General features: G+C 49.1%; 9 protein-coding genes across 9 annotated transcripts; 4 read left to right on the top strand and 5 right to left on the bottom strand.

Moving 5' to 3' along the window:
- Positions 1-1,628: 1,628 nt before the first annotated feature.
- Positions 1,629-5,189, top strand: B0J16DRAFT_396973 (P-loop containing nucleoside triphosphate hydrolase protein; the record flags this gene model as incomplete). Its single annotated transcript, XM_046132296.1, has 12 exons — positions 1,629-2,118; positions 2,164-2,432; positions 2,487-2,669; positions 2,723-3,178; positions 3,304-3,407; positions 3,453-3,684; positions 3,743-4,173; positions 4,220-4,447; positions 4,495-4,599; positions 4,649-4,733; positions 4,797-4,902; positions 4,957-5,189. 12 exons carry the CDS (start codon positions 1,629-1,631, stop codon positions 4,989-4,991), a joined length of 2,724 nt encoding a protein of 907 aa, XP_045984847.1. The 3' UTR covers positions 4,992-5,189.
- Positions 5,190-5,458: 269 nt separating this feature from the next.
- On the top strand, positions 5,459-7,443 carry B0J16DRAFT_104482 (uncharacterized protein). The gene is made up of 3 exons (XM_046121320.1): positions 5,459-6,153; positions 6,203-6,383; positions 6,439-7,443. Exons 1-3 carry the CDS (start codon positions 5,926-5,928, stop codon positions 7,299-7,301), a joined length of 1,272 nt encoding a protein of 423 aa, XP_045984846.1. The 5' UTR covers positions 5,459-5,925; the 3' UTR covers positions 7,302-7,443.
- B0J16DRAFT_104486 (Alpha/Beta hydrolase protein) lies at positions 7,443-9,199 on the bottom strand. Its single transcript, XM_046121321.1, has one exon. It carries the CDS (start codon positions 9,031-9,033, stop codon positions 7,585-7,587), a length of 1,449 nt encoding a protein of 482 aa, XP_045984845.1. The 5' UTR covers positions 9,034-9,199; the 3' UTR covers positions 7,443-7,584.
- A 641-nt stretch (positions 9,200-9,840) lies between these two features.
- Positions 9,841-12,156, top strand: B0J16DRAFT_338384 (uncharacterized protein). Its single transcript, XM_046127444.1, has 2 exons — positions 9,841-10,209; positions 10,533-12,156. The coding sequence occupies exons 1-2, from the start codon at positions 10,087-10,089 to the stop codon at positions 11,886-11,888; spliced, it is 1,479 nt and encodes a 492-aa protein (XP_045984844.1). The 5' UTR covers positions 9,841-10,086; the 3' UTR covers positions 11,889-12,156.
- On the bottom strand, positions 12,157-13,950 carry B0J16DRAFT_413349 (uncharacterized protein). The gene is made up of 2 exons (XM_046133370.1): positions 12,735-13,950; positions 12,157-12,685 (listed from the first exon to the last, which is right to left on the bottom strand). Exons 1-2 carry the CDS (start codon positions 13,484-13,486, stop codon positions 12,283-12,285), a joined length of 1,155 nt encoding a protein of 384 aa, XP_045984843.1. The 5' UTR covers positions 13,487-13,950; the 3' UTR covers positions 12,157-12,282.
- Positions 13,951-14,185: 235 nt separating this feature from the next.
- Positions 14,186-16,469, bottom strand: B0J16DRAFT_382802 (uncharacterized protein; the record flags this gene model as incomplete). Its single annotated transcript, XM_046131274.1, has 3 exons — positions 14,186-14,738; positions 14,796-15,488; positions 15,544-16,469. The coding sequence occupies 3 exons, from the start codon at positions 16,467-16,469 to the stop codon at positions 14,186-14,188; spliced, it is 2,172 nt and encodes a 723-aa protein (XP_045984842.1).
- A 2,049-nt stretch (positions 16,470-18,518) lies between these two features.
- On the bottom strand, positions 18,519-20,085 carry B0J16DRAFT_382801 (uncharacterized protein; the record flags this gene model as incomplete). The annotated part of the gene is made up of 2 exons (XM_046131273.1): positions 18,519-19,689; positions 19,766-20,085. The coding sequence occupies 2 exons, from the start codon at positions 20,083-20,085 to the stop codon at positions 18,519-18,521; spliced, it is 1,491 nt and encodes a 496-aa protein (XP_045984841.1).
- A 1,083-nt stretch (positions 20,086-21,168) lies between these two features.
- Positions 21,169-22,978, top strand: B0J16DRAFT_104319 (P-loop containing nucleoside triphosphate hydrolase protein). Its single transcript, XM_046121319.1, has 5 exons — positions 21,169-21,362; positions 21,539-21,616; positions 21,676-22,100; positions 22,155-22,727; positions 22,780-22,978. Exons 1-5 carry the CDS (start codon positions 21,329-21,331, stop codon positions 22,858-22,860), a joined length of 1,191 nt encoding a protein of 396 aa, XP_045984840.1. The 5' UTR covers positions 21,169-21,328; the 3' UTR covers positions 22,861-22,978.
- A 1,341-nt stretch (positions 22,979-24,319) lies between these two features.
- B0J16DRAFT_382799 (uncharacterized protein) lies at positions 24,320-25,957 on the bottom strand (the record flags this gene model as incomplete). Its single annotated transcript, XM_046131272.1, has 4 exons — positions 24,320-25,072; positions 25,125-25,430; positions 25,490-25,878; positions 25,945-25,957. 4 exons carry the CDS (start codon positions 25,955-25,957, stop codon positions 24,320-24,322), a joined length of 1,461 nt encoding a protein of 486 aa, XP_045984839.1.
- Between the last annotated feature and the right edge of the window lie 273 nt (positions 25,958-26,230).

Genomic DNA, 26,230 nt, shown 5'->3' with positions numbered 1-26,230 from the left:
GATTTAGTCTTGGCCACACATGCCAGTGGTTGTCCGATCGTCTAAATATGTGGCTGTTTGTTTCACCGAAACCTAAGTATGCCACAAGTTGAGGTACGTATTTTATTCTGGGTGAGGCTCTCATGTGCGTCTTGAACAAAATGACCAAGAAATGCTGCGCTGTAGCAGCCTAGGTAGTCTATGCTTTCAGCATGGCCTTAGGAGGCCCATCACGACTTTGACCCATAATCAAATAACAGCCACGCCGAAATTGAAACGGCAGACATGTCTCGGCGATGGTTTGGTCTGAATCACAACCTGTCGCGCGAAATGAGCCGATCTGGCTATCGGAGAGGAAGCCAGAAAAGACGTTGAGTGTTAATCGTGCAGATTGGTTAGATTAAAGAACAAAAGAAAGAAGAAAGAAGTAGATGACAGTCGAGTGAGTTTTGGTTGCCAAGGCTCCGGGGCTGCGAGAATGATGTTCTCTCGACTGCTGCTGCACGGTGTTGTCAAGTGGTCGTCGAATCAAGATTCCATGGACGGATCGGAGGAGGCACACCCCCCAAGCCAAATAACTGGCCCCTCAATAAAAAAAAAGAACGTACCTACCCTACCGTACATGCTTTAGCCAGGTGCTAAAGGGTCGTGGGGCTAAACACCCGACCCGGCCGCAGGGGAACGGTCAACGACACTTGAGACTTGGTGCAGGCGACACGGAAACAGGACGATAACCTATTGACAAGAACGTAAGACAAAAATAACAGGCGAATATTCTTGGTCGATATAATCAATTATAGAAATGTAACAAATTGATTCTTTCTTCCTTCTTCCTCAAAACCTTCGGTCTGCTTGCCGCTAGATAAGGGAGACAGTGCTGGAACACGTAGATATATCCCTATACCTAGTAGGTAATCGACGTCTGCCAAAAGAGGGAGTGGCGCACATGGGATGCAAGGTCGTAGACCGGCTGGAAATGTACACTGCATCTGCAATTGCCATACATGCTGTAATCTGCGTCTACGGTGTATAAAACCACGTTGTTCGAAACAGAGTCGAGTCTTTTAAATAGGAGAAAAGAGAAGGAGAAACCGACTCTTTCTATTGCCGACGGAAACACTGGAAAGCAATAACCAATTACGTGAAGATAATTTAAAGGGCCATGCGACCAAAACCCTCAATCAATGGAAACAGGGGCACTAACGTAGGAACATTGAATGGGTGGCTAGTGGACGGAAGAGGCAAGCCCAGCAGGGCAGGTACTCAACAGCACCTACCACTACGGATGCCACCAACTAGACAGGCTGGCAGGTCAGGTTTATGCCACCTGCCATAGGCGGTTGATGGGAAACAGTGCAGGGTTCAGCAGCCAATCACGATTCTTCATCTTGTCGCGGGGCACATATCGTCAGGAACACCCTCAGCCCCCCACATCACCGTCTAAGTGACACGTGACATCGCGTTTGCTGCCTGTCCCCCAGGGTTTTCCGACACGTTAAGACACGCGAGTCACGTTAAATTTATGATGACCTTTAATCAACAAAGAATGTTGGACTTGGTGGCTTCTTGTGGTCTTTCTTGTTAATTTTTTTTTTTTTGTACGGATACCATTCGCTTCCTTCTTTCATATTCGGGCTCTCTTTTTGATCATGAAGAGTATGCGAGGTCTGATGCACACGACTAGTGTACAGACAACTAATGAGAACAAGACCACATTCGCTACGACTTCTTTTACTGGCCAAAAAAGGAGCTTGTCTATTACAGGAGAGGAACATAGACCGAGTCCATCTGCATCTCGGACCACAGTTCAGTTTCAACGAGCTGTCAGTCTTCCCTCGGCCCCTCCTAGGATTTCGGCGAGCCGCATTGTTCGTCTAGATGAGCGAGTCGGACCCTCCGAGTATTCCCAAAGAGCGGCTATAGCTGCAACTCCTACGTCCACTAGTGATCCTGAGCTTGATTTGAGCCATCCCACCTATGAACTGCCGCAGCAGCTGGTTGATAATTTTGCTGCACTCGGTATAAAACAGATATATCCATGGCAAAAGTCGTGTCTGAAAGGACCCGGCCTTTTGACAGGCGAGAAAAACCTTGTGTATTGTGCGCCGACTGGCGGTGGCAAATCTCTTGTGGCTGATGGTGAGAGTGAAATTAGTAGTATGTGGGCTTGACTGACACCTCCAGTGCTTATGCTCAAGAGAATCTTGCAAGAAAAGGGGACAAAGGCCCTCCTTGTGTTACCATATGTTGCATTGGTGCAAGAAAAGGTTCGCTGGCTTCGTAGTGTGATACAGGGCCTACGCTTCGCTCCCGATACAACTATCGACGATGACAAGCGCATCTGGCGTCGGCGGGCTGATGAAAATACAGTCCGCGTTGTGGGTTTCTTTGGAGGCGGTAAGGTTCGAGCGACTTGGGCTGACTTTGATATTGGTGTTTGTACATTGGAAAAGGTCAGTTCTCGACATGCAAATGACCGCCTTGGGTGCATCGTTAACAAATCCAAGGCAAATGCGCTCGTTAATACAGCCATCGACGACTGTTCTATCTCCAAACTCCGCGCAGTTGTGCTCGATGAGCTCCACATGGTTGATGATGACCATCGAGGATATCTACTGGAACTTATGGCGACCAAGTTGCTCAGCCTTGAGCAACCTGTGCAAATCGTCGGTATGAGTGCTACTCTTCCAGTATGTTGTCCTTGCCTTTGTCAGCCTTTTTGCATTCTCTGACATGAAAATAGAACATGGACTTGATGGCTAAGTGGCTTGATGGTCATTGTTACGAAACTCGGTATCGACCGGTTCCCATTGAGGAGCATCTCGTGCATGACGGGAACATTTATCCCGCAGGCTCTACAAGCAGTCTTATCAAGACAGCAGCACAACTAAATAGTCGAAGTACACAAACACAGGCACAGGTAAAACCGATTCGACGGATTGAGCCTTCCGCCCATAAGGAACTTCGCGATCCTGTACTAAACGCAGTAGTGACACTGGCTTGCGAAACTGCTATTGCAGGCTTCGGGGCCCTTGTCTTTGCTGGGAGCCGTGGTATGTGCGAGTCAGATGCACGATGGATCAGTCGAGCAATGCCCGGACCGCACGACCTGAAGATTGATACCGTGGACAGAAGAATGGATCTGCTGGGAGAACTCCGGAGTCTAAACACTGGAGTTGATCCAGTGTTGGAAGAGACTGTACTTTATGGCGTTGCATTTCATCGTAAGTGGAACAGTTCTCTACTTGCGGAAGCCCAATGCTAATTGCAATAGATGTAAGTTGTCTCGAACAATAGAACTCGTAAACCATCCTGACAATATAGGCGGGCTTAACAACCGAAGAGAGAGATCTCATCGCAGCGGCGTACGATGCTGGAACATTGCTCGTTTGTGTCGCCACGTGTAGTCTGGCGGCTGGTATCAATCTGTGGGTACGGCTGTTCGAGTATAGAGATCTTACTAACAGGAATAGGCCAGCAAGAAGAGTGATTCTGCATAACTGCCGCATGGGTCGGGACTTTGTTGGTCCCAGTATGCTGAGGCAGATGCGAGGACGTGCAGGAAGGAAAGGCAAGGCACCTATTGGCGAAACATACCTCTGCTGCCGAGAGAATGATCTCGAGCAGGTTGTAGAGCTCATGAATGCCGAACTGCCTCCTGTCGCGAGTTGTTTGAACACCGAGAACCGACGTATCCAACGGCGAGTTCTCATCCAGACTAGTATTCTATCTTGAACTAACATAATACAGTGCACTTCTCGAGGTCATATCTATACGGCTAGCGACAAGCCATGAGTCAATATCGGATTACTTCTCGAAATCACTACTAAGTCATACTCACGATGCTGCCTTTGTTGACAAATCCATTACATCGAGCCTGGAAGAAATAGAATCTCTGGGTTTTATTACTCGTGACTCTCTGTCGATGTTCACGGCGACACAGTTAGGGAAAGCAATTGTGGCCTCGGCCATCGACCCGGATGACGGTGTGTTCGTCCACGATGAACTTAGTCGAGCTCTTCAGGCCTTTGTCATGGACGGCGAAATGCACGTATTGTATGCCTTTACACCGGTCCAGGAATCGGGCGTCATGGTGAACTGGCAGGTATTTCGAAATGAAATGGAGGGTTTAGATGAGAGTGGTTTACGGGTCCTGCGCCTTTTAGGTATCAAACCTACTACAATCCTCAAGCTGTAAGTTTGCCTCACATCAGCTGCATATATACTAACGATCGGAAAGAGCTCAAGGCGCCACGCTTCGAGAGACCACCCAAGAGGAGAAGCAGATAGCTCGCATTCATCGACGCTTCTATCTTGCCCTCCAGTTACGGGACTTATGCAACGAGGTGCCCATTCACATAGTGGCACGTAAATACGATGTGCCCCGTGGAATGGTTCAGAACCTATCACAAACTTGTCAAGGTTTCGCTGCTGGAATGATCAAGTTTTGTGAGCAAATGAGTTGGGGGTATGTCGCCGTCGGTTTCTTGAGTTGCGTGACTAACTTGACCACAGTGTAATGGCTGCAGCCCTTGACCATTTCTCTGATAGACTGGTGGCTGGTGCACGAGCTGACCTGCTGGCTTTGGCAAAGATTCCATTCATCAAAAGTCGTACGGCGTAAGTGTACCTTGGCTTCAGTAACAGACATACTGCTGACATATCACAGGCGTGTTTTTTGGGAGAATGGCTTTCGTACGGTAGCGACAATCGCAAATGCAGATCCGACAGAGCTTCTCCCCGTACTGATGCAGGTTAGTATCTCAAAATTACTACGTCTCCGACTTTGCTCTGCTTAATGGTGCTAATCCGCCCAGGCACAACCAAACAAAATTCGTCTGAAGGGTAAGGATAATGAAAAGTATGAAGAGAAACTACTCGTCAAGGCAAAGGTCATATCCGACGCTGCGAGCAAGATTTGGAGTGAGTCAACCATCTATCCTCATCGCTCGGTGAAACTAACGTTTGCCCTCAAAGAACTGCAGATGCAGGCCGAAATGGAGGAGGAGTAGCCTCAGTCGGGAGAGTGCACAGTTGGACTACAATGAAGCTGTTCATTTGCGATCTTCTGACATGGAATACAACCTTGAGAAAATAAGCCTGGGGCGATGGGTTGAGCCGGTCCAATGCAGGCGTGTGACAGATGGCTGCATAGAGCATGGCGAATGAGCTGGGATTCAGTATCGGAATAAACGGCGTGTGCCTTTAAAGTCGGGATGGGAATCGACAACAGCTTAAAATCAGCATTACTATGTCTGATGCCAAGATACCACGGGCTGATCTCAAGTTCGAGATCTAGCTGCAATTACCATTTCCAGTTGAGGTTCTGCTAGCCTAAACATGAATTGTGGGCTTGGGAACAGGTCGAGGTCAAGAATCAGATCAACATCCCTGCATGGCCGCCTCGTTGACAAGGCGAGTGCATATGCCACCTCCATCCCAGAGTGTTACGTGAGATTAACCAGTATATGATCCTGGCCTTGGACTGTTCAGAAAGCGCTCAATCGGACAATCCGTACGATCAAACCTCGTTGAAGTTCGAAAAGCTCGATGAAGACATCAAATTAGCAATCGTTGGTTTCCAGGTGGCCAGTCTTATCCTACCCAAGCGCTTGTACCGCTGCAGGTGGTCTGCGCCTTACTTATTCTGCACGGAAGGGAGCCAAAAGGTTGGGGTGGCTGCAGCTCGCAATTGGCAGCCATCGTCCACCCACATGTTTGACATGCCGTTGGCTGTTTCTAGCCAAGATAGGATGGATGGTCTGCGTGGTGTAGTCCCTGCTATGCCTACCTGCCTGCCTGTTTCCTGCTCCGACTACAATTCGAATGATGGAACATTTCCAAAGCCTCGTTTCGCGCTTCCCACGCGCTCTCACGCAATCCCTCTAATTCTACTTGCAATCACTCATTGTCTGACAATAGATCGGATACTTCAATAAAGTTGTTATGGCAGAAGATGCCGAGCCTGCTGGTTCGACCGTCACAGCACATGTTCCGGCTGATGCTATGGGTGTCCCTCCACCTATCGTGATACAGACACACTACCAAGAAGAAACAGAAGAAAAGATTCCCAGCACAACGGAGGATCTCTGGGTTAGTTCGGCAGATGGACGGTATTCGTGCCCACCTGTACCATTACGGGTCGGTCCCATAAACAATATTCAAACCTTCTACGTAGGTGAAAACACCTAGGTCAAGAGCCGCAGAGCTGACACTCGTCTAGGTTCATAGAGATATTCTTCTTCAGGCTGAGTGGTTTCAGAAAGCTCTTTGCGGTAATTTCAGAGAAGCTAGCGAACAAGTTATTGACTTGCCGGAGGAGGATCCCGCTATCTTCCATTTTCTAGTTGCCTTTTTGTACGAAGGTAGCTTCGAGCCTATCAGGCCAGCAGCGAGTGTGCTAGGTGAGTTAAGCACTCCTTTCCTCACTTGCAGGTTTGGGTGCTCATTCATCGGTAGAGCCCGAAATCGACAAAGGCAAAGCTATTGAAGTCGACCCAGAACCAGCAGAAACCTCGGATTCGAGCTCATCAGATACATCCATCTCTGGAACATCAAATTCCTCGTGGCGACGTCGTCGAGCTCGACAAACTAGACCCGCCGAGACTGAAGAGAGTCAGGAAAAGCAGCCTGGCCATCACCGCCCGGGATGCCCTTGCCCTCGTTGCCTTGCAAGGCGTGATTTCAAAAGGTGTTGGCAGTGTGGTGCCAATCGGTCTCGCGATGTCAACACCCACGTACCTTTAATATATGGTCGAGGGGGGCCCAGGCGAGGTGTACGACCTCCAGGGGCCATCTTTCCTCCCACTGCGGGAATTCCGATGCCTTCCCTGCCGGAACTCCCCGAACGCATCACGGGCGAGGATTTACGGACATGGTTTTTAGCATATGAACTCAACCTCGATGTTTACATCTGTGCGAACCGCTTTCTCATGGATGATTTTAAAGGCACAGTGATGCGCTCATGCGTCGACATGCTCGAAACGGCAGGCTGGGACGCCGCACAGCCAGAAATGATGCATCTATGCAGAAAGCTTTATCGCAGCGTTCCAGAGGTAGATGAGTTGCTCAAAATGGTGCTGGCGCGTATAGGCTTCCTACAACCACTGCTATGGAAACGCTATCCTGAGGAAACCAGTGAGTTTCTGGTGAGTAATCCAGAGCTGGCAGCTACTATCTTAAGAGAGACGGTTATGAGGCATTCTCAGCCAACGGCAGACCTACCGCCTATGGAGGCTGCGCATACTTCAGCCTACGACGATGAGTGGCAGCATCTGGGGCGGCGTCCACCTGTACGTATTCGACCCAATCGTTACGACTAGGGGAGATACGTTTGGACTTCAAAGTCGAATGAGCTTTTGGTCAGGTCCTTGTTGGTCAGTCTGCCAGGTATATACCAAAGTTGCAACCCTAGGTCTTAAAGTGGTACCACTGCTTTTGGTTCAACTGTTCTGGGCGGTGTCTTCAGAGATTAAAGGATAATGATTGGGGGCACATCGAGGCCACGCTTTTTTACAGGGAAAAGTTCTGCGTCTATCAAGTCGTGATTCATCCATCCTGGGAATATTCTCTCGCTAGCTATGTGCCATACACAACACCCCGGATTTAATCAATAACATCATCTCTCAGACTAAACAGCTGATGTAGAACCTCCTCTGACTTTGCCCTCAAAGCTGAGTGATACATCACGTTCGTTTCAAAGGTTTTGGTGCCCTTGACTAGCTTGGCTGTGTCTCTGGCAAAGTCGTAATCAACATACATGTCCTCGACGTATGATGCAGCATATACAGGAACTTTGTTGTTGCGAAGCTTGTCTTGGTCGTATAACGCAGGCCAGTCATCGCGGTTGGCTAAGATTTCAGCCTCCTCACGAAGCATCTGGAGCTCTGGGTGCGTCTCGAAATGGAAAGGGAAGATCATTTCACCTGAAAAGTAGAGCGGTCCACTGGTTGTAGCCGTGGAGAAGTCGCTATTGAGCCAAGCAAAAGGCTTGAGAGATCTGCCCACACGGTTTGCTGACCAGCAAGATGGCACGCCGGGACCATCACAATAGATTGCTTCGTGGAGGATGGCGTAGATGATATTAGTGTCAAATGGAGTCCAGCCTTCGAGTGGCACTAGAGATGCTCTAGTGAGGAACCCGAACATGTCAAGAGATGTTTTCAGAGTCAAGACGGCCGCGTGGACCGAAGCGAAGCCTCCGTGACCTCCAAAGGAGATGCCCATAGTCAAGAGGCGGGGAACTGTGAGAAAGCCTCCCGACGGTAAAGGGATTTTGCCTTGTTTACTCTCGATGTAACTAGCAATTTGACGGACGTTTTCCACATCTTCGGGGAACTTCTCGTAATATTGCTCGTTGCGTTCCATGACTCTGCGGAAAGTAGCTTCGTACACTGTGTCGGGTTTCTTACCCACAGGGGCCAGACCGCCAGTGAGAAAGACTTCTCGTAAGCCCTCTGGGTGCATAGAAAGGTAGGACAGAGAAACAAAACCTCCGTACGATTGTCCGAAGAGAGACCATGTCTGCTTAGAGGCGGGCCATGAGGCGGTAAGGCACTTGCGGACAGCCTCACAGTCACGAACTGTGTTGTCTTGACGCATGAGGCCGAGGTAGGAAGCACGGTATTGAACGTTGTCGGAGCACTGGCTGAGAACTTCATGGCTGACTGGTGAGCTCAGTCCAACGCCGCGGTGATCGAGCAGAAGAAGCTGATATCCCCTTGCTAGAGCGTGGTGGGTAAGGGGATGATCTTGCGGCTCACGATTGCCAAAACCAGGGCCGCCCTCGAGATAGACCATGTATGGTTTGGGAGCCTCTTCAAATTTGTAATTTGCATTGTTCTTGTTCTCATCATCTTCGGGAGGGAAGATAGGAACCTCATGTTTCTTGACTCGACGGGCAAACAGCTTGATGCTTAAACTGCCATCGATGTTGTTGTAGTCGAGAGGGACGTTGAAGAAGAACTCTGTAACATGCAATTGCCCGGGCAGAATATGAGATTTGCTGCTTGTGATCTCCGCGGGTGGGATGGACAGAATTTCGGGGGTAGACATGATATTAGTTTTGGATCGCTGAATATGATGTTGATGTTGATGGCAGAAGTGGCTCTTGGTGATGGCGGGGTTGACAGTGAGATTTCGATATACCTACTAGGTAGGCAGGTAGGTAATATTCTTATCAGTTGCGACCAACAAACATAGGTAGGTACTTAGGTGGGACAATTTTGATACGTAACTTGAGTATAATTGAATCATCGTCTCTTAATGGTACTTCTGGTTCTTTTTTATACGAATATATACAGACTTGAAACTGACGAAAATGAGGTTGGGCAGTCCATAGTCCAGCACCTCAGTACTGAGCAGTTTGAGATGACACCATCCTAATGCCCTTCCTGAACAACCATCGCTGACTGAAAGACAACAATGATTGAACAGACACTGAATTTCTCCTCATCCTAGCTTCGTGTTTACCACCATGGACTTCAAGACATGGCGTTTGGTCATATATTTTACGGTTAATCAAGAACAATGTTACAGGGTAAGCTCATGCCTCGGCTTGGTCTCACCACAACAACTCCACAATCCGACCGCTAACCCAGCAAAACAAACCTTCAATGATGAATTGTGAGACATTGGACTCATGATGGAGCTGCATGTGTCAGAACGGAATGCAAGCTCTGCACTGCAGGATAGTAAAGAAACAGTATCAGAGCTGCATAATCATGTACAACTGACAAGCTTTATTCAGTTGAGGTCCAAGGATTTGGAGCTAACAGTCGACGGGCTCTGGCTGGTCGTCCAAACCAGGGCAGCGCCGTCTCTAGGTTCTGAACGGACCCTAACTTTTAGTTGCATATCCACCTAACATACCCACTAAAGCATCCATCATAGCAGACCAGTCTCGATTGAACCAATCATACTCAACCACTCGCTGTCTTGCCCCCACTTTGATCTCGCCTCGCTCTAGCAACAGCTTTCCCTTCTGGATCTCGCAAATCTCTTCCTTTTCTTCACCCATCCAATAAATATTGGCTTCCCCTTCCTCTTTCTATTTACTTTCTCTTTCCTTTCTTCTTTCTTTTTTACTAACAACTCACAGCCAAGGGCATGGCATATCTTCATCTTGCCCATACGTTGGCAGATGCTTTCAACGCCCTTGCTGATGAAGTTCAGACCTTGACAGATCGAAAGACTGTCTTGGAGCACAAGTTGCGCTTTGCTCATGAACAGGTAAGAAACAACACTGCATATTTTCTTAGTGGCCCTTCGATGCTACAGCACAACCCGGCTTTTCCCTGTTTCTCTCCTACCCTGGCTGCGCAAGCTCCAAACATCGCTTCGGCGATACCGGAGCGGAGCTGTCTAGAATGCCCTCTCCCCCAAGTCAGTATGATGATTATCATTAGCTCTAGATCAAGAGCATCAGGCTGAATGAACCTGAATGCCGAGATTGACAACCTTTATTTTCTGATACCTGACAACTTTCTTCTTTTCATTCCCCACTGAAAGAAAACCTCATCATGGATTCGTCGCTAACTCGAAACCAAAAACAGTTCCAGTATTTGGCTGACAAATATGCTCCGGCAGCGCCAGAAATAGCCGATACCCTGGCTAAGCTCCAGATACCTCCAAATACACCTCTTGATAATTCAATACCTGTTCCTCTGCCTTTACCACGCACGTACAGCTCCGGCTCCCAACATCAGCTTGCCCTCGTCATCCGTGACGGACGCCGAGTAGCTAATCAGCTTGCCTCGCTGGGTGAAGCGAGTAAAACAACTGCCTCTAGCCGAGAGACTGAGTCGCAACCTTCCCACGTAGCCACCTCCATGTCGACCGCGCTAGAACAAGACTTCACGGTCCAAGGAAAGAAGGGCCATCTTCAATGCCCGTTCTCCAAACCCGCCACGGCCAGCGGCTCTGGGGCCCGTGACGATGATGCGCAGGATCTCACTCCGCACCACTCGGCGGACCCCATCTGCGCAGCCATGTACGAAGAATCTACGTCTCAGCAGGCTCGCACAAACGTCTCCTCCGCTATCAAGTGTCCCATTCGCTACATGGATAAACATTCCGCAGAGGAGATTGCCCACTATGTTGAAACGCATAAGCATGAACTCCCTCGCAGCCATGAAGTTTGCCTCCGTCGATATCAGCGTGACGAAGACCAGATCAAAAAGATAGATTCTAAATACGGCGACATTGTGAGCATGATAGAGGGCCTGGGTCAGCTTCATGCCCCTATGTTGCCCGAAGCGGAGGATGATCCGAATCGACCAAGTGATGTCGCCCAGCCTTCCAATGAAAGAGTCGAGAACTGGGCACAGGCTGTTAGTGTAAACTCGGACCCCGACGATACTCAGGTGCCAACTCAAGAGGACGGAGACCGGCAAAGTCACTTCGATCGGCCACTCAAGGAAGTGCGAGTAGGAGAATCTCCCAGTAGACCATGGGGGATATCGATTCCGGTCTACGAGCTTTCGGGACAGGGCGACGACCAACCTCTTTCACCACCACCGGCGCCAGTCTGTATGCCTGTCTCGGCTCGAACTGCACCTAGCGCTCAAGAGTCCACCAAAAAGACGCCTGGCAAGTGTCCATTCGACCACACAAAGTTGGCTGCCATGGGCATGTCTGCACCTTTCAAGCATGATGCATCATCGGTACACCTAACACACGAAGGACCAGAACATCCACGATCTTTCTCGCCTACCAAGGAAGACAACGGACCCCCTCCACCACCGCCTCCCCGTCAACATGCGGCACCACCCCAACCTGCTTTTATCAACCCCGATATGACAAAGGGGGTCAACAACGGACCCCAGATGATTTTCACGGGACCTGTCTTCATTGGATATCCAATGGACCAGGCCATCCAATTTATGAATCAATACAGAGGGAATCAATGATTCTACCAATGACCTTAGTACTATTTCTATTTTCAATTTTCGCATTGTTACAAGCATAAGCGACGGAGTTGGTGTATTTGATTTACTGGGACTTAGCGATAGGGTTATGGGTGTTCTCAGATGTAGACACCCCTGAATTTGAATGGTATTGAGCAGCCATAAGAGTTGCAAGTAACGATTGATTGCAAACTTTGATTCTAGTATAGCGACATGATATCCAAATTTGGCTCTTATAGCACGAACAATTGCTTTATACTATCATCATCAACTGTATCATTGATTTGAATCCGTGTATTGAAATCCAGAACGCCGTCTAACGCATGATAACTAACTGTATCCCAATGTTTCTCATCATTGATGGATCTGCGTAAAGTCCCTTCCCAAGTATACCAGCTTAAGCCCTTTGGTTCCCTCTCTTATTTGTACCTTCATCTTCATCATCTTCGTCATGATACCTGCCCTCTGTATCATCTCTCTCCCACAGCGAGATGTCGTCATCCGACATAAGAACAGCTGCATCTTCAGGGTCCATGAGAGGCGAGTTGTCAGAATCAGCGTAGCCAGCTTCACCTTCTTCCGCAGATGCGCCGGCAGGGTCTAGACCTTCTTGTCGAGCAAGCTCTTCAGCTCTGGCCATAGTGCGCCTGTAAATAACAAGGCCTACAATAAGACCAACGGCGCCACCAAGTATCATGCTCAGGTAGTTGATAGCTTTGCTGCCGGCAGACATCTTATCGCCTTTCTCGGCGAGGAGAGCGAGACGGCTACCAATAAAGACGTGAACGAGCAACTTGGGGCTATAGATTGGTTAATATGAAGGACCATAATTCCGCTTAATGTACGTACCTTGACAGAGCTGTAGAGATAGTAAACGCTAGCGGCGTGATGCTAGGGATCGTAGCGAGAAAACCATTGCTCAGACTGAATGGCAGTGGACAGAAACGAATACCGGTAAGATACCAAAGTCCCTCCTGGCGCAAGACTTGGCCCAAAGCAACAAAACGGTGATCTTGACCAACCATGCGATCAACATAGCCGCTCAGAACAGTCCTGCTAGCAAGGAACGCACAAAGAGCACCAGCCGTGCATCCCGATGCCACAATGGGCCAGCCCAGGGGAAATCCATACACGAAGCCTGCAATGGTGCTGGCAGTCGAGTACCCAACAATAGGCGGGAAAGAAGTGACAAAGACGAGAAGGAAGGCTAAAATCCAACCGCCCGGGAGGGCACGCCATGCTTCAGCCTTTGGCTCGAGCCACTTGAAGAAGACATGCGAGTATATTATCGCCAGAATGCCGAGTATTCCCACAGCTACGACACCTGCAAGAGCAAGGACTCTCTGGAGGGGCGACAAGCGCAAATACACCTTCAGAACTTGCTCACCAAGCAAATTGACCGAGCTCCAAATGCGACGCACAAAGCTAGCTTTCCCGCCGCCAGCATAGCTACTGCTTGCGCGACGACGGCCGATGAGCGGATTCGATAGACGGCGGCTGGACGATGTGGCAGACCAGGGAGGCCGGGTCGGCGAGGGAGAGGAGCTGCCGTTTGGAGAGAGAGCAAGGGCCTGGGCGGCCGAGTTGTAATCCGCAGGCATATTTGCTATAAGAATGAGGGTTCGTCGATAGTTACGTTATGTTGTGGTGGTATAAACTATGCGGCCATGTCTGGATTCTGGCTCTGGTGTACGTGAGACTCGGAACGCGCGGATGGAAATGAGGCTATAGCGCTCCGATTGAGGGGCGCAAAGACGGCGTATGGTGGGTGTCGTAACGTTGATCAGATCGTGAAGCTCAGGATGTGGCTTTGGTAATGATTTTTATCGCATTCGATGATACCACGAGAGATTCTTTGACTATGAGGGTCGTTTAAAGCTGTACCTGTCGTCTTTGGAGTCGCACTCGAGGTTACATGACGTTGCTAGTGTCAGCAATCCCATGCGGGAGCGGCCCCACTGAGCATGTCACTATGCCTGTTTTGTTTAGTACAGAGAGAGTGCATTACAGACCTCTCAACTTTGATATCCTTCTAGTAACGAATGATTGTCCGGTCTTCGATGAGTTTGCGCAATCAATTTAACCGAGATAGAGCAATTGATACTGAACATAAAATGCCAAGTTTAATTATCCTCTTCAGAGTCGTCAAGACTGGCGGTGAGCGTCATGCCCGTGGTCAGACTCGCCGTACTTTTGTGATACCACAGCGTTCCTACTCGAAAACGTTCACATGAAATTATGCAGCTTATTATAGAACGGAGTCTTATTTTACTTCTTTCTTCTATTTTAGTCTCGCATCGTCATCGACGACCGCTAGGACCCTTGGGCGGATCACGCACCAAGAGCCTGACCTTGCCGTCGCCGATTTCGACACCTTGACTTAGAATGTCTACCTCTTCCTTATCATCATCGCCTTCTCCATCCTTTGCGAGAGACTTGTCCCAGCTGCGGGCGTCGATTCCGAGGATACCTCCCATATTGTTGCGGTCTCCAGGGACCGAAAACTCACGATACGCATACCTCCACTCGTTGAGGAAGTTACGGACCGCTCTGCCAACTTTGTCCTTGCCGTTCTTACTATGGTGCCCAGAACCTGTGATGGCATAAATGGGTTGCGATTCTCGGCCGTTCTCCATCAGGACCTTTTCGAGATACTCGACAGCCTCCTCAGGGTGAAGACCGTGAAGGTCGACGTATAGCTCAAGGCCGTTGGAACCACCCTGGTTACGTTCCTCATACAACTCCCTTGCAGCTTCGCGGTGGGCTTTGCGCATAAGATCGTTCTCGCTTTGTCCTCGAAGACTGAGAGCTTTGGCAGCCCTAGCATCGTTTCGATTCCATGCCTGCGCAGCACTAGAATTGTATGTCAGCTCCCATATCATAACAGTATCACACATCAAGAAAATATACCTTTGCAGAAACTTGTTACGAAGGCCGCCATGCTTGAGAGCTTCTTGGCGAGCCTTCAGATATGCCTTGTTGGCACGCTCACCAGTCTCCAACCAAGGAATGTGCTTGGGGCTAGGGATCGCTTGAGCAGCAGGACTGTTCTCTCCATTTCGTGTAGCTATTGAGCTCCCGTTGCGTCCCAGTTTCTTGAGGTCAGGACGAGCAGGACTGGGAGAGGGTGACATCTTGACGATATCGGCTAGCGAATTGGGGGCCATGTTCTCCTTATGGCCGTGGCCGTGGCCGCCGCGCTTGCCATGATGCTTCTTACCCTGTTTCATGGAAGCGGAGCCAAGTGAAGGGAATGCATCGTTGTCATCCAAAGCAGGCGCCGAAATATCAGGTTCTCTAGTCTGATGACGACTACCAGGACGAGATCGAGCACGAGGACTGGAACTTCCTTGGAGATGTTTCAAGCCTGGCGGTGGTGTTATGCCTACACCGGGGAAGCTGTTGCTTCCAGCAAAACCACTCAGATGATCAGGGGTGCCAGGTCGGAGTGAGGGGAACGAGTTAAGATCCCCTAGCTGTAAACCTCCCTGCTTCGATGGTGGCGTACTGGCGCCATCAAGTGCGAGCTTGTTCATAAGTTTGGTAGGGTCGTGCGAAAAGATGCATGTCTCTCCGGCCAAGCAATTCCCCATCACCCAGTATCTTGGATAACTTGTTAGTATCGTCTTTAAAATAGAAATAGCGTATAGTAACTTACTTGCACAGGTGATTGCTGAGGTCGTGGCTAAATCTGCAGTCGGCACGCAAGCATTGACCAGTTGACATGTAGAACTTGCAGATGACCCCAGACTTCTGCTGACCAAGGGGTGTAGAGGGACGATCCACCGACTTTCCTATCAAGACATTCTTGGGCTCCTCCAAAGAAACGCCGCCGGGTTGATTGTCGATGGCCTGGCTTTCCATGAAGGAGACAATAGTTGCACTGAGATCGTACCCGTTCTGTGCCAGAGCGGCCTCGATCTCATCGTCAGTCTTGGTTTGTCCGAGGATGGAACGCAGCATGTCGTACGGCGACATATCAGCTGACTGAGCAGTCATGGACGAGAATTCCGGGGCGGCAGCATTTAAGGCGCTTGGGGTGCTGACAGATGAGGTTACGCTGACAGCATCATCACTAACTAGCCACTCGACATTTTCGGTCTGGTATTCTCCTAGGATTTCGGCAGCCGGAGTTGGATCACTGGCAAATTCGTAGGCATTCAAGTTTGGACTATGAGGAATAACGGGTGTCGCAAGAGCCATGCGAGGCGAAGCGCGAGGCGAAGAGAAGGGCGATACTGTCGAGGATATGGTTCTGCCGAAGGTCGATGGAACAAAGCCTGGTGGAGCGAGGGGGCTCACGGCGAGCCTCGGGGAACCCGACATAGGCGTTGGCGAACCGCGCCAGGAGGCTGGAGAGGGACGTCGTAGAATTGCCGGCCTTATTGGAGGCGGCGAGGCTGATGAGCCTCCGCCGTCACGATAGCGCCAGAGGGCGTCCAATATTGCATTGTCGAGGGAAGTGCCTGTGAGATTCGTCTCCTTGCGGAAGAGATCCTCAAGCCTGTCCGTCTTATCCTCGTCTTCTAATGTGGCATCCTGCAAAACAGGCAAGCACATCTCGAAGTGCTCGTCGGAAACCATGATTACAGAGTTATCGTACTAGGTTTCGAGCCGGAGAAGGTGAAGCTAGGGATAGCTTAAGGCGGAGGAAGACGAGGCTCGCAATAGCGCAACAGGGGTCTAAGCTCGTGTGGATCTGATGCGAGGAGCAACGTTGTTCGTTTGGGGGTTCGAGGGAGTATAGTTGTATGTTGGCAAAAGAAGAACAAGAAGGCGAGAGGCTGTATCGTCTTCTGTTAGCCCAAATCGGGTACGTGATAACAAGTAAGGTGGAGGAGCTGGAGAAGGGACAGATAGGTAGGTGTAGTAATAGGTAGAGTGGAGGAAGAGACGGGGATGGGACAAAGAGCCCGGACAAAGGAGTCTTTGTACTTACAGATTAAAAGATATGACAACAGAAGCGAAACCAAGGAGAAGAATAATGGGAAAACAAGAATGACAGAGTCGAGGTAACAAAAGTGAAAGCAAAGAGAAGTGAAGCGCAAGCGCATTCAAGCAAAAAAGATTACAGTACAACGGACGGTGAAAAGGAGGAGGAGGTGGATGGGAGATGATGCAGTCCCAGGTCCATTAATGGAAAGGTGGAGGGCCCGGACGGGAAGCGGAGTGGGGATCAACCAACACGGGCCCCGGGGAGACTTCCAGCTCGTTCAGGGAGAGGACGTGCTAAGCTCTAGAAGGTTGTGAATCAGATGCAGTGGTTGGTCCAGGGGAGGTCTAGGGGCGTAGGCGTCCTGATGACAGGTAACTTAGCTGAGCTTGATCCGTTAATTAGGGGCGGACTGAATCAAAACGTGTTTCGGAGTTACAACAAGAGATGGTCTGGTTTTTGTTTTTAGATACCTACATAATTACATAAATTCAGAGACTACCTACGGAGCGGATAGCTTTGCCGGTACATACATAGCAATTATTAGGTCTTGCATGCATAATCCATTTACTTTGTATCATTGTCCATGGGCTGAAAGCGGGTTGAAAGTAAGGCCCGGTGACATTCTAACATTGACTTTGGACACAAACGTCTCCCTGTCTCTAAGGGACTATGTACTCTGTACGGATGCTAACATTCGTTCGAACGTGGGTGTCACCTTCAACATACCCAGCTTCCTGTCTAGCATGTTTTCATTCATTACAGTGGCGCTGGGAACTACTGTAGTTCAGCCAAGTAAGCCCACCCAGCCTTTATATGCGTATATGACAACCAGGTGACATGGATGTGATTCACCGACAAGCAAAAAAGAACCCTCAACTGGCGTACGTAAGACTTGTTTATTACAATCAAAGCACTTTGAGTGAATATCCACAAACTCACATCCGTTATTAGGAGTGGATGAGGGTTTTTGGGATGAAAAGCAAAGAGTATCACAAAAACCCTAGTCGAATGACTTGGCTGAATTAGAGCCCAATCGCATCAACAAAGGCAAAAGAGATTCAGCTCCTGGGCGTATGTAGTAGCGTCATCGAATAGGTGACACATTCTTAATGTATCGTATCCATGTATGAATCTAATCCAATGCCTTGTTTACAGAGAAACCTAAATTTAGTCGCCAGTTTTCGAAGCAATCAACAGTCCAATCCTAGGTTGCCTCCTTCAGTGAGCTTTGATTGGATGTACCCCTATGTCGAATGAAATCAGCACGTTCAACACCATCGTTTTTGTTGCTGATGGTTTGTCGAGAACTTTTCATACTTCAGCTTTACTCCTCTAAGCGTGCAACGATATCTGCCGACTAGGTGCTCTACGGTGTATGCTATCTGAAGAGCGGGAACCCGTGACAGCTACCAGATGGCACTCGGTGCTTCTTCGTCCGATTGTTCAATGTCAATCAAGAATGGTCTGTTAAAACTCGACTGATTGACACGTCTCAAATCAAGTTCCATGTGTATTAGTCTTGGCAAGTCGATGGGGATGAGTAGTGGTAGTCGGATCACCGCGGTTGCACCTTACTGTCCCGATGCATGTTCTCTTCAATTTCGCCTCTTCGTCTATATATCGCTAAAAGTACAAATTATCTACTGGCTGGTAACCCGCAGCCAAAGCAATGAAGCCGGAAAAGGGGCATCTCTTGTCTAGGGTATCTCATCGAGGTCGTCGCCTCCAAAACCGAAGCTGAAACCGCCTCCGCCCTGCTGCTCATCGTCTGCTGCGCCAACAGCAGCATCCCATTTGCGCTTCTTTCCGCTCTTCTTATCCGCAAGAGCCACCGCCTTCTCGAAGACTTCCGTATAGCTGCTTTGCATCCTCTCCATAAAGAGTCCATATGGGTCCTTGACATTGTCATCGAATCCACTGACTTGATCAGCCTTATCCCGCAGGAAGGAGACGACCTCTGACAGCAGGTTCAAGCTTTGTGGCACGAAGTTTTGCGTGAGAGCGATGCCGCTCTCAAGGTTGACCACTAGATGCCACCATCCGCTTGGAACGTGCAAGATCTCACCCGCTTCGCATATGCCTTCAATGCAGTCGGGAAGTTGCCGTGCCTCTTCATGGAAAGTGAGGAGCCATTCAGCAATACTGAGGGGACTGGTCACCTCGCTGCTGTCGTCGGAGACGTAGACTCCGGGCACTTGTGTCGCAGGAGGGAACATGATCCAATACTTGCTTCCTTGAATCACAGCATTCCATGCACTTGTTGCATTGGGGTCCTTATGGAAGGTTGAACCACTTCGCTCGGGACCAACAATTAGCCAACGATGGGCGGGTCGTTCATCCCCAAGCACCTCGAACAGGTCAGGCCCAAAGCACTCAGGCTTCCAATATGCTGAATTCCCCTTCTCGGCCAGTGTGATGCCCATCTTCTCCGCAAACTTACGATCAAACAAATACAGAGGGCTTTCATCCTTGTTGTTCTTCATGTAACTATAGTAAGTTTCGTACGGCCAGTCCACAGCTTCGGCGCGAAAGTCGACCTGGGCATACTTCTCCAGTAAGGTGTCGATGGTCCATTCGTTAAAGACTGGCCATTCCTGGATGCATTTGGTAAGAATGAATGGCTGCTCAGTCCATTTTTCAGCATATTGATCGTAGGTCATATTCTCAAGGCGGCGGATTTGGTTTGCCTTGGGAATCTTTGAGGTGAACTGAGAAAGAAAGACATGACTGCAGGCGAATGGCCGATGGAGGACATCTGAGAAGACGTTGCTGCAGTCAATCTTGGGTTGATAGTCATTTGGGAAACCTAGGACGGTCGACCTCCATGTACCTCGCCATCGAATATCCTTGCTGTCTTTTGGTGGTGACCTTGATTGAGTTTAGCTACTGTTTCATTGACACCTCAGGATATACATATCTGACTTCATGAGTCAAGTGAACTTACTGCAAGAATATTGGCTTCCAAAATTCATCGGAGTGGCAAAAGGCATAGAAAAACTTGCAAGTATGACTAAGCTTCAACAGAGTTTCGGCATCAAACTGTTCAAGAACAAGGGAGACGACTTCGTCTGGGAGAAGTCTCCATGCTCCGATTGACCGCCTGGCATTACGGCCTGTAAAGAGGTACTGGTTGCCTAGAGGCTTGAGTCCTAGAGGATGCGAAGGGATTGAGTCACTGTGAAGTGTTGACTCAGACATGTCATTCGTCCTATCGCACAGCGAACTGTGTTGGCGAGTGCTATTATCAGCAATGGCCGAGGGCATTTTTGGTGGTTGAAGCTAGGGCCACTGTATATGAGAAAGAGAAGACTTAAAAAAAGGACAGGAAGACAGTATAGGCAAAAACAAGGCTGGATGTGGAGAAATGAGCTGTATTGTATCGTAGGAATGGTACGATGCAAGCCAAGTACAGCCTCACAGTAGATATTGAGATGGATCAGTCAGATGGATATGCACTTTCAACTGTTGTAAGTAGAGTTTTTAGTGCGTAGGGCGGAAGAAAAATCGGCTGAGGAATGGGTTCGGTAACAAGACAAAGATGAGACTAGAGTTACACTACAGGATAATTCTTTCCTTGAGTGGGAGACTGCGTAGACATGTCCCTAATAGTTATCTCCTTTCTGAAATTGGTATTCAATCTCTATGTTGCATAAAGCGGTGCTTGTATGAGTGCTTAGAGTTTTACATGTTTGTATATAGTTTCTCTTACTGTTTGTCGTTATTTCTGAATGACTTAAATCAGTACTGAGTCTGTCATATGTATCATAGCATTGGTGGGACTATAGAATTAACAAGGCTAGAGAACAGTAAGTTCTCATAGAAAGTAACATCATGTCGACAACAAGAGTCATAATCAGAGCCAGTCACTAAAACACCAAACAAACCAGTGTCGTGGGTGGCGGGTGGTGATCCGTGAGTGGATGGAGGGGCACATTTTTTTCTTCATGGCGGGGCAAAGTGGGATGGTTGCCTGTGGAGGGGAGAAACGTAGGAAACCCGGGAGAAAAAAAAACTTTCTCACAGCGGCAGAAAAAAAACTGTGAGCGAGTAAATGCCCTGTGACTTCAAACTTGGAAGCCAACTGGAGCCAAAAGGCAAATCAAGAAGCACCACAGGTCGGCCAAATGTACCCTAATCCGATTGCTGCCCCGCTAAAACCTTGTCTCATTGGTCAGTGCCCGACTTGAGGTAAGCGGGTGGGCAGCGATGAAAAAAAATACTGCCTCCAGGACCGCCCCTCACTCGACTTTTTTTCCTCTTCTCCTTCATACTCCATCCAACAGGAACAACACAAATAGCAAACTCCATCCTAGATCTTTGTCGATTCTCTTTGTTTGAGAATCTCGAATCTAGTTGATACCAGCTTTCTTTTCAAACCAACGATCACCAGGCGCAGTCTTCTCGAGTAGAAGTTCTGCCCATTTTCTTCGCTTCCGTCACCCCGCGATTTATCATTTCTAGGTCGAGCTGTGCTTGATCTAGACTTTCAAAAGCCTCAACCGCAATCATGGCTGACAAGGGTCTTGAGGATGTCCCTGAGAGTGAGTTTAGCATTCTTGCTCTGCTTCTGGTTTGCGACGCCTTGGTCTATTTTACCTTTCTGCCCGCACGACTCAATATAAGAATGAGTGTCGTCGGGTGCTTGGTGAAAGACATCAACAGACCTCACAAACCAGCTGCACTACAAGCTGTCAACAATCATGCTAATCAAAACCAGCACAAATCGAGTCTAACTACGATGAGACGATCGACTCTTTCGATGACATGAGCCTCAAGTCTGAGCTCCTCCGAGGTGGTAAGTGTCTTGCGCACCGTACCCTATATATCCCACAAGTCGCTCACAATATCGCTCAGTTTACGCCTACGGTTTCGAGCGCCCCTCTGCTATCCAGCAGCGTGCTATCATGCCCGTCATCAAGGGCCACGATGTCATTGCTCAGGCCCAGTCCGGTACTGGAAAGACCGCTACCTTCTCCATCTCTGTCCTCCAGAAGATCGACACCAGCGTCAAGCAGTGCCAGGCTCTCATCCTCGCCCCCACCCGTGAGCTTGCTCAGCAGATTCAGAAGGTTGTCGTCGCTATTGGCGACTTCATGAACATTGAGTGCCACGCCTGCATTGGTGGTACCAGCGTCCGTGAGGACATGAAGGCCCTCCAGGACGGTCCCCACGTTGTCGTCGGTACCCCCGGCCGTGTCCACGATATGATGCAGCGCCGTTTCCTCAAGACCGACAGCATGAAGATGTTCGTCCTCGACGAGGCTGATGAGATGCTTTCTGTAAGAAGACTTTGTTCTTGACTTTACTATTCATGACGCTAACTTTCCTTTTAGCGCGGTTTCACCGAGCAGATCTACGACATCTTCCAGCTCCTTCCTCAGTCCACCCAGGTCGTCCTCCTCTCCGCCACCATGCCCCAGGACGTTCTTGAGGTCACCACCAAGTTCATGCGTGACCCCGTCCGCATTCTGGTCAAGAAGGACGAGCTTACCCTTGAGGGTATTAAGCAGTTCTACATTGCCGTTGAGAAGGAGGAGTGGAAGCTCGACACTCTTTCCGACTTGTACGAGACCGTCACCATCACTCAGGCCGTCATCTTCTGCAACACCCGCAGAAAGGTCGACTGGCTCACCGACAAGCTCACTGCCCGTGACTTCACCGTCTCCGCCATGCACGGTGACATGGACCAGGCTCAGCGTGACCTGATCATGAAGGAGTTCCGATCCGGCTCTTCTCGTGTCCTGATCGCCACTGACCTTCTGGCCCGTGGTATCGATGTCCAGCAGGTTTCCCTGGTCATCAACTACGATCTCCCCGCCAACCGTGAGAACTACATCCACCGAATTGGTCGTGGTGGTCGTTTCGGCCGAAAGGGTGTCGCCATCAACTTCGTTACTGCTGACGACGTAAGTTACAATCGCATTCTAAGTCAGACAACTGTGCTAACTCTCTTACTAGGTGAGAATGATGCGCGAGATCGAGCAGTTCTACTCTACACAGATCGAGGAGATGCCTATGAACGTTGCCGACCTCATCTAAGCTCAAACCAGAAAAAAATAGTGAAAAAAGCAACACGGATCGTCCAAAATCCGTTTCTTTGGCTGCATCGCCAGCTTTTTACGACCAGACGACACAGGGCAGCCTGGCATCTTTGGGAGGGTTATACGGAGAAATTTCTTGCGGCAGTTGTTGATAGATCTCGTTTCTAGAGTATCGCCTGGAAGGGCGGCACGCCTTTCATACCATGCTGCGCTGCCGCCAGTCCGGAAGGCGACATGTGGAGAAGAGGTCCCAATCTGACTTGGCCACATGAGAAAAGGCTTCGGGGTATTCCTCTGCGCCTTAATACCTTTGGGAGGTGCATAGGGGGCTACCAAAAAGTAATGCAATGGTTCTTTCGACCTGCTTTTTGTCTCTGTTATTTAGGGTGTCGTTATCATGATGAATGCTTTCTTTTTTATCTTTCAAAAACCTTTTTTTATCCTTGCAATTACGTGAACGTGATCGTTCGAAACTCTCACTTGGTAAAGAAATGATTTTGTTATGCCGACTCAATGGGTTATCTCCTTGAGCCCCCGGCTGTGTACATCCCGCACCTCTATCGTCATGTAATCATAAATCTTAGACTTCTTAGCAAAATCTTGAGGAATCTCGTACCTGTTTTCATCTATTAGGCTTCTGATTAGCTAGGCAGTTAGAGGTGCGGGATGTGCACAGCCGAGGGCTCAAGGAGATACACCGGAGATGGGTAAGGGGTATCCCGTTATCATTTATCCTGCCACTACTGCTGTAAAATCTCATCCCGTAGTATCAAACCGATGTAACTGCATATACCCACAACGGTCTATTCTTACTATGTAATAGAGTGAATGTCGAGGCTCTTCTCATCCACGGCAAAGTAAAACGATAGACACCAATGTCTGTCAGGTTGGCTGAAAGTTGAAGGAAACGTCCACCTTGCGTACAGCTTCTCAGCTGTTAATACGTGTTCATTATCATTAGAATTCAGTAGCTAATGCAATTTGTACATCTCACTTACTGAGACTCGACTTCACTGGAAGAGGTTATAATTGCTTATAAGTTATAACATTCGAGAAGTTTAGCCTTGGGTTTGAAGTTAAAAGAGGAAGAGAAAAAGAGTTCAATGTCACAATTGAATGAGAAGTCATATAGAGATAGTCCATCAAGGCTCTCGTATAAATGAAAGTGCTGTGTATAGCTCGTTGATCCGTCTCTTCATCATCCTCTGCACATTGCTAACTGTACAATCATTTCCAAATTACGCTACACTATATACTACTCCTGATATCTGTGAGGAGATTGAGAACAAATGAAATCAAAGATAAAAATGCAGTCGAGTCAAGTCTTGGACCCGTCCTTATAACGCCATATGTGGTATCGCCGCCCCGTGATAAATATGACTTCAGTAGCCACCAAGAAGATAAACCCGCAGAACCAATTCAAACACAAGCTGCGCCCTTTTTAACATCAACACCTTCTAGTAGTGGCTTTGGCCAAAAGATGTCTGCGCGGGTGGCGGGCTCTTGATGAATTGTCCAGTATAAGCACCGGGAATGGGAACAGCCTCATACGTGGGCTCTTGAGAGTCCACAGCACCGTGGTCGGAAACGTGAACGGTAGGAAGCGATGGGGCTGAAGTCTCAGTAGGCGTGAAAGCTGACTGGTTCAGCTTCGGGGTAGCAGAAGGAGCCTTGATAGGGGGAGCCTGAAGTTTGAAGCCAGTGTCTTGAGGAACGAACTGGGACTTGGGCTCGGCGAACTGTGTACCAGGCGTGAAGGGGTTAGGGTTCTCGCTGATGTCGGACAAGTTTCGGTAGGCAGCGGGAGGGTGACGGGGTGACATGGCGTAAGCGCTGAGGGCGGGAGACTTGGGTCCGAAGCCAGGAGTGTTGGGAGCAGACTGGCTGCGAAGTTGAGCAAGGTAAAGATCAGAGCGGGCGCGGTCTCGCATGTCCATGGACTTGAAAAGTCGCTGCTTAGTGTAGTAGCGGTAGAAGACGACGCTGTAGAGGAGAATGGCGAGGACTCCAACAACGATTTCGATGATCATGCAAATCATGGCCCAGTTTTGCAGACGGCAAACGAGTGAATAGGAAACTTTGTCGCTGAAGAGGTCGGCTCGATGGTTGTTCACACACGACCAACCCCACATGTCCTTATTGTCGCCGTTGTTCCTTGAGCTTTGGAAGAGAGCAGCAGTGATGACCCAAAGGATGAGGGCGAAGATGAACTATATCAAGTCAGTCCCACTCACGAATTAGGTGTCCAGATGTTCGACTTACCCAACTAATGGCGAATATGGTGTAGTAGGCTCCTACTTTCTCGGCACGTCGGTGGCCGCCTCGGCAGTAGGCAATGAAGACAAAAACACTAGCAATAAGAGAAATACAAGCCATAGCAAGAACAAGCTTCTGTTGCCATGGGTTAGTGTTCTTGGCCCATGGGGGCATCTTGCTCTGACTTGGGAGGGCTCGAGTAGCGTTGAAGATAGAAAAAGAGGCTGAAAGCATTGCAAGAATGATAAGAGAGCAACTGAAGCTGACACCTCTGAGAGCGAATTTGGCCAGGCGAACACGGGCTTTGATTTTCTGGCGATGTGTAAGTCGAGATGATCACATAATAAGGCTCATGAGCTAGGTATACATACCACATCGCGAGCCTGCTCCTTTTCGGTAGACAGTTCCTGCTTCTCAAGAATATCCTCTTCTCGAAAGGTTGGGCTGAGAGGATTTTTGAGATGAGCAGGTGTTCCTGGCACCTTCATGGCGCTCTTCAGTGGTGTCTTGGGAGTCATTGGGACGGGAATTGATTCTCGCTGGGCGATGTAGCCAAAGCCAACGTCAGCAGGCTGAGGTTGAGCAACGTGAGACTTGTCGGGGTCGGCAAATGGTGATCGAGCCTCAACGGGTGAGTGAACTGAAGTTGCTTCGGCGAATCGAGGAGTTCGAGGCTTCAATGAGCCGTCTGAGGATGATGATTCGGAGGTTCCAGGTCGAGCTGCAGCGAGGTTGAGCGCGGCAGGCCTTCTCTTATCTTCTATAAGATAGTCAGTCAGTAAACAGTCCTTTCTACTATGACAAGCTTGCTCCCTTGGAGACGGACCTGGACCAGCCATTCTTAGAACGAGTAAATGTGAAAGTGAACAAAAATATCAACAGCTAAATGAGAAGTAGAACTCAAAGATGTTGATGAAGCAGGTATAAGAGCTTCGACGCAGTCCAAGCTCACACCCGTAATAGAATAAGAGAAGTTGCAGAATAACAGAGACCAGCTATCGAAAGATTGGGAGAGAGGTCCGGCCAGACGGACTCGAGTGGGAAGCAACGAGTTTTGAGGATGGCGGCAACAGAAGGATCAAGAACTCTCATTCGACAAGATCAAAAGACAC

Source organism: Fusarium flagelliforme, assembly GCF_020744385.1.
Source record: "Fusarium flagelliforme strain FIESC 12 MPI-CAGE-AA-0113 chromosome Unknown B0J16scaffold_3, whole genome shotgun sequence".
Classification (NCBI taxonomy): Eukaryota; Fungi; Ascomycota; class Sordariomycetes; order Hypocreales; family Nectriaceae; genus Fusarium; species Fusarium flagelliforme.
Note: the sequence above shows the minus strand (reverse complement) of the source record. Positions and strands in the feature narration are given on the sequence as shown.

Bases quoted from the DNA above. Each gene is read 5' to 3' on its own strand.
- B0J16DRAFT_338384 (XM_046127444.1), top strand. From the start codon at position 10,087: ATGGCATATCTTCATCTTGCCCATACGTTGGCAGATGCTTTCAACGCC. The intron at 10,210-10,532 runs GTAAGAAACAAC...AACCAAAAACAG, and splicing joins TGCGCTTTGCTCATGAACAG to TTCCAGTATTTGGCTGACAA.
- B0J16DRAFT_104319 (XM_046121319.1), top strand. From the start codon at position 21,329: ATGGCTGACAAGGGTCTTGAGGATGTCCCTGAGA. The intron at 21,617-21,675 runs GTAAGTGTCTTG...AATATCGCTCAG, and splicing joins GTCTGAGCTCCTCCGAGGTG to TTTACGCCTACGGTTTCGAG. The intron at 22,101-22,154 runs GTAAGAAGACTT...CTTTCCTTTTAG, and splicing joins AGGCTGATGAGATGCTTTCT to CGCGGTTTCACCGAGCAGAT.
- B0J16DRAFT_104486 (XM_046121321.1), bottom strand. From the start codon at position 9,033: ATGTCTACCCCCGAAATTCTGTCCATCCCACCCGCGGAGATCACAAGC.
- B0J16DRAFT_413349 (XM_046133370.1), bottom strand. From the start codon at position 13,486: ATGCCTGCGGATTACAACTCGGCCGCCCAGGCCCTTGCTCTCTCTCCA. The intron at 12,686-12,734 runs GTACGTACATTA...ACCAATCTATAG, and splicing joins ATCTCTACAGCTCTGTCAAG to CCCCAAGTTGCTCGTTCACG.
- B0J16DRAFT_104482 (XM_046121320.1), top strand. From the start codon at position 5,926: ATGGCAGAAGATGCCGAGCCTGCTGGTTCGACCGTCACAGCACATGTT. The intron at 6,154-6,202 runs GTAGGTGAAAAC...ACACTCGTCTAG, and splicing joins ACAATATTCAAACCTTCTAC to GTTCATAGAGATATTCTTCT. The intron at 6,384-6,438 runs GTGAGTTAAGCA...ATTCATCGGTAG, and splicing joins GCCAGCAGCGAGTGTGCTAG to AGCCCGAAATCGACAAAGGC.